Source organism: Cryptotermes secundus, unplaced genomic scaffold (assembly GCF_002891405.2).
Source record: "Cryptotermes secundus unplaced genomic scaffold, Csec_1.0 scaffold1084, whole genome shotgun sequence".
Lineage (NCBI taxonomy): Eukaryota > Metazoa > Arthropoda > Insecta > Blattodea > Kalotermitidae > Cryptotermes > Cryptotermes secundus.
Genome location: NW_019724603.1, coordinates 1,179,552 through 1,183,994, shown reverse-complemented (window position 1 = coordinate 1,183,994; position 4,443 = coordinate 1,179,552). Strand labels below are relative to the sequence as shown.

General features: G+C 45.7%; 1 protein-coding gene across 1 annotated transcript in view; it reads left to right on the top strand.

Moving 5' to 3' along the window:
- Positions 1–4,443, top strand: part of LOC111862531 (calexcitin-2) — a 68,773-nt gene that overhangs the window by 21,464 nt on the left and 42,866 nt on the right. Inside the window, exon 2 of the mRNA XM_023848014.2 lies at positions 3,449–3,537. Within this exon, the coding sequence (XP_023703782.1) occupies positions 3,486–3,537 (52 nt within the window). The 5' untranslated portion in view covers positions 3,449–3,485. The remainder of the gene's footprint in view (positions 1–3,448; positions 3,538–4,443) is intronic.

The window sequence follows — 4,443 nt, the reverse complement described above, 5'->3', positions numbered from 1 at the left end:
TCCGCCGGGTTTGAGCCCGCGTACCACGAGTCATGAGGTGGGAACGTTGCCTCTAGATTACGGAGGTCGCTTAATTAGTTATGTTCCTTCAATGGTCGAATAGTTACCTAAGCAAAATCACGAATGTCACGGGGAACAAACAGCGATCTACTTGCTGCATTCTGCATTCTACTTTCCTGCTTAGTTTACTTTCCCACCCTGAAGATGTACGGGATACGTTCCCTCTAAACATCGGAAGATTTACACCGGACCTCAACAGCGTTATACTCCAGTCATAGCTGAGAGAACCTCAAATCAGGTAATAATTTAATTCGCCTGGTCTTCTTAGACTAGACTGCACGCTACACACGGATGGCGGAGAAGTTGCCGCAAAGGCACGGCGAAGACAGTATCGACAGTTTCAAATCTTATCTCCACAAAGTGAGATGAACTCTTTACTCAACTCATGGAGCTCAGCCCTTCTTGAGAAACCGCCAGTTGTTCAGCTACTCAAGAACTTCCCAGCAATTTCAGAAACCTAAAGGTTCAGTACCGTGTTCACAAGAATCCTCTACTAGTCCCTATCCTGAGCCAGATCAATCCAGTACATACAATCCCATCCTATTCCTTAACACGATTTGAATGAATTGGTGATCTCACACAGGTGGCCCGTGAGTCCAGTCCATTAGACAGTAAATGCCTTGAATCGTCCAATTGCTATCTGATTACTTTATAAATTCTATAAGCTATCCCTGTAAGAGGCCGTGAAGGCCCATAGGGTTGTGAGACGTCGAGGCTCCCACATTTTCTAGACAGTCTACTCACAGATGGCGGTGAAGTTGTCAGTCTATAGCGCCGGTCGCCCTTCACATCCAGGAAGTTTTCTGGTACTCATTTCTGTTAGAGGCTGAGTCGACCCCAGGGCCACAGTGTGGTTGGAAGGATCAGGGAAATTGAAAGAAACCCACCACATCTGGACTCGAACCGGCGACCTTCCGGATTGTAGCATGTGATTAAGAAAAACTGCTGCTAAGGCCCCTCAACTCCGTTTCGGACAGAGCAAATTTAGGCGCTTAAAACAACTTAATTTAAATGTTCAAAAATTGCATTTTGCACACTGATGTCATAAAACGCAAGGATAGCTCAGTCAGCACAGTGATTAATGTATGGGGCAAGATGACTGAGGGATTAGGCTTCGATGGCTGTTAGGAGCTGTTTCTCTCTGGTTAAACGGCCGAGGGGTGACGCTAACTTCCACTCTCCCAGATGTTATCTTTTCCTTAGCGTCCTGACCAGAATTCGGCCTATATTTCCCTTGTAATCCGGCCAATGGCTGCTAATGTACTGTGTAAAGAGAGGTGGACGGCCGACAAGGCGTGGTCCTACAGCTCGACGACTCACTATTCGTTATCCAAAGGACATGCACATTACAGACACCTCAGTCATGGACGTATTCTTCTGACTGAGGTTTGGACACAGCGGCAGTTCCTCCGTCATTGTCCTTGTTCATGTCTCGTTTGGCAGAAACTGATCGAAATTTGTTTGCTTTTGCGAAAGGGGTATATGTGACTTAGTATCGACGTAGGCCGCGCCATAGCTAAAGCGATTAGTCGCTGGCTTCCCACAGCGGCGGCCAGGGTTCGGTGAAGTGAGATTTGTGGTGGACAACGTGGCGCTGGGGCAGGTTTTCTCCGAGTACTTCGATTTCCCCTGCCAATCTTCATTCCACCAATTGCTCCACAATCACCCTCACCTATCATCTGGGGCTGGTACATTAGGCCAGAAGTGGCCGCAGTACAAGGGGCTTAGTCTCACCCCACTAGCAATAAAAAAATAGTTCCACCTCACTAGTAATAAAAAAATTGTATCGACGTGAAATTGTATGCATGTGAACATGTAATCCAGTTCAAGTTCAGCGATGTTACACACTCCACTGTAGTTCACTGTAACTACAGCGCTCATTAAGTCTTTTCAATCTTCATTAGCCGTTGCTCGGTAGCGGCTATCAACGGCGGACGTTTCCCTTCCTCTGTGTTCCAAAAGTGTTCACGGCCTCAGCTACCGGTTTCTCATAACTGCAACGAACAACTGGTCCTCATATATAGCCCCGGAATGACCGCGTAGAAAATATCTTTCATTATTATGTGTTTTCTCGTTGCCGGGGAAACAGCATGTCCACAGAGATGTTCCCTTCCACTATCGCCTGTTTACAAAGCTGTTATTTGGCAACGGACCTACATGTCACAATACCTATTTGCAGTTTCTACAAGAGAAAACCTACTGAAGCTTGTGGATGGCCCTCCATTACCCACACCCCACACCTGCCAGTATATCCTTCACTCTTGGTGGAGCATGCGTATTCCAATCGCCGCGCATGCGTACGGATTAGACTGTCAATTCCCACAGAGGCGGGATAAACGTGCAGGAACCATGGCATGGCCAGCACGTTCACCTGACTTAAATCCGATGGGGTTCCTTGCGTGGGGACCCTGCAAGATTCTCACGTAGTACTACAAGAGATGAAGTCCCAGGATGCCATCTGGCAACGAGGGAAAGTTGCAGGAGAGGTCACTCGTGGGACGCCAGGGATATTGGAAAGAGTCTGGCATCCCTTATGCGCCGCGCAGAGCTACTATGACAGTTGATGGATGTCACTTAAAGCACTGACTCCATGAAGCCCTTTATTTCATTCCAACAGACATCAATAATAAATAACTCCGTTTCGCATCTTTGATCCACCAAATATGGCAAATTTTGGAACGAGACGTCTTCGCAACTAAGACGTTTTCGTCAAAACAGCAAAAGGACATTCGCCTCCAAAGTTTTATTACGATACTCATTTGGAAGTAAAGTCTTCATTTTTGAACATCCTGTATAATATTCAATAACTAGGATTTTAGGAGCACACGAAAGTGAATGTTGAGGGCATTGTCGTCTAAAAATGTGATGCCATATATTTTGGTAGATAGATAAAAATGTTTCGGAGGAATCAATCGCCTCCTTATTCAGGGAAGATAATAGATTTAGTCACGTGTCCGGGGTTTGCGTGACGAATAATAATGGGTTCTGGATTGGATGACTGGATTTATTGGCACTTCTTCACAATTACAATCAATTATGACAGCTCAGAATCAATTAGTGTCTACGACTCGCTCCATTCCTTACTGGACGACGAGTGTCTGCTCACGCATTGAACTCTCTTACGAATGAATTGTGACTCTTATAATTTCCAGGCGGCACGAATATAGGCCACTATTTCAAATCTGTGTTATCCGTTGCCACAGGAAACTGTTTACCGAACCGTTGCCTAGCAAATAAGACTTCCGTTTTCGACTTTCAGGCGGCGTTTACCGAAGCGTTGTCTAGCAATGGATTATTCCGTTATATTATTTTATAAAATATTGATTAAGATATTCTAAAATCAGTATGGTGAAGGTATCTTAAACAATTTGCTCTCTTTTGATTACAGAAACTTGAATTTCAAAACACCCAGTAAACACTCAGAGATGTCTGACTTCAGGAGGAAGAAGCTACTTCACGTATTCAATGTTTTCTTTGGTAAGTTACTCGTGTCTTCTGAGAACTACATACGCCCCAAGGGACTCGGACCCGAGAAAGTCCGCGCTGGCAAGGGCCAGCAGCATATGTAAAAGACAGACTCGTCCTCTCGTCAGAGAGGGCGCCCCACAAAAATAAGACCGTAACTGTCAATTGGTAATAATATCTGGTCATGAGCCCCAGATGGGGCTCGACACCAAGACTTACTGTCTGACTAGCCGTCAGTCGCAATGTGACTTTGACTTTGACTTGAATTGACTTCACTGAAGTTCCGAAGTTCCAAGGGAACAGACGTGTAATTGAAGACGTATTAGATTTAGTGTGTGACGTTACATGTGCTGTAGCGGCCTCCGTAGTCTAGAGGTAACGTTCCCACCTCATGACTCGTGATACGCGGGTTCAAACCCGGCGGAGGTCGTGGAATTTTTAAGGGCGGAAAAATTCAGGGAACAAGTCCTCCGGGAGGGACTTTAAGCCGTGTCGTAGCTTTACGGCACGTAAAAGAACCTCATATCTCCAAAGGAGGTAACTGAGCCAAATTCAGGACATTTCCCGCCCAACAGTAGTCAATAACGCCTCCGATAGATGGGGGAAGCATTATAGATACCGCTAAGCCAGTAGAGGCCGAACTCGCTGGCTCGGTCGGGACTGATGGTACGCGCCAATATCGGTAGGGTATAGAGACTGGTAGAATATAATAGAGGGAAGCACAATGGACCAATACTGGTCTAAGTGCATGGGGAAACCCACCCTCTCCAATAACTAACTAACTAACTGCATGTGCTGTAGTATTTCGATATTGGCAGTGTGTGATATAGTGAGACTTCTACAGTTCCTGTGTTATAAATGCGTTGCCAGGAAACGGATAGTGAAGACTAGTGGAAATAGACTGAGAATATTAGTGTG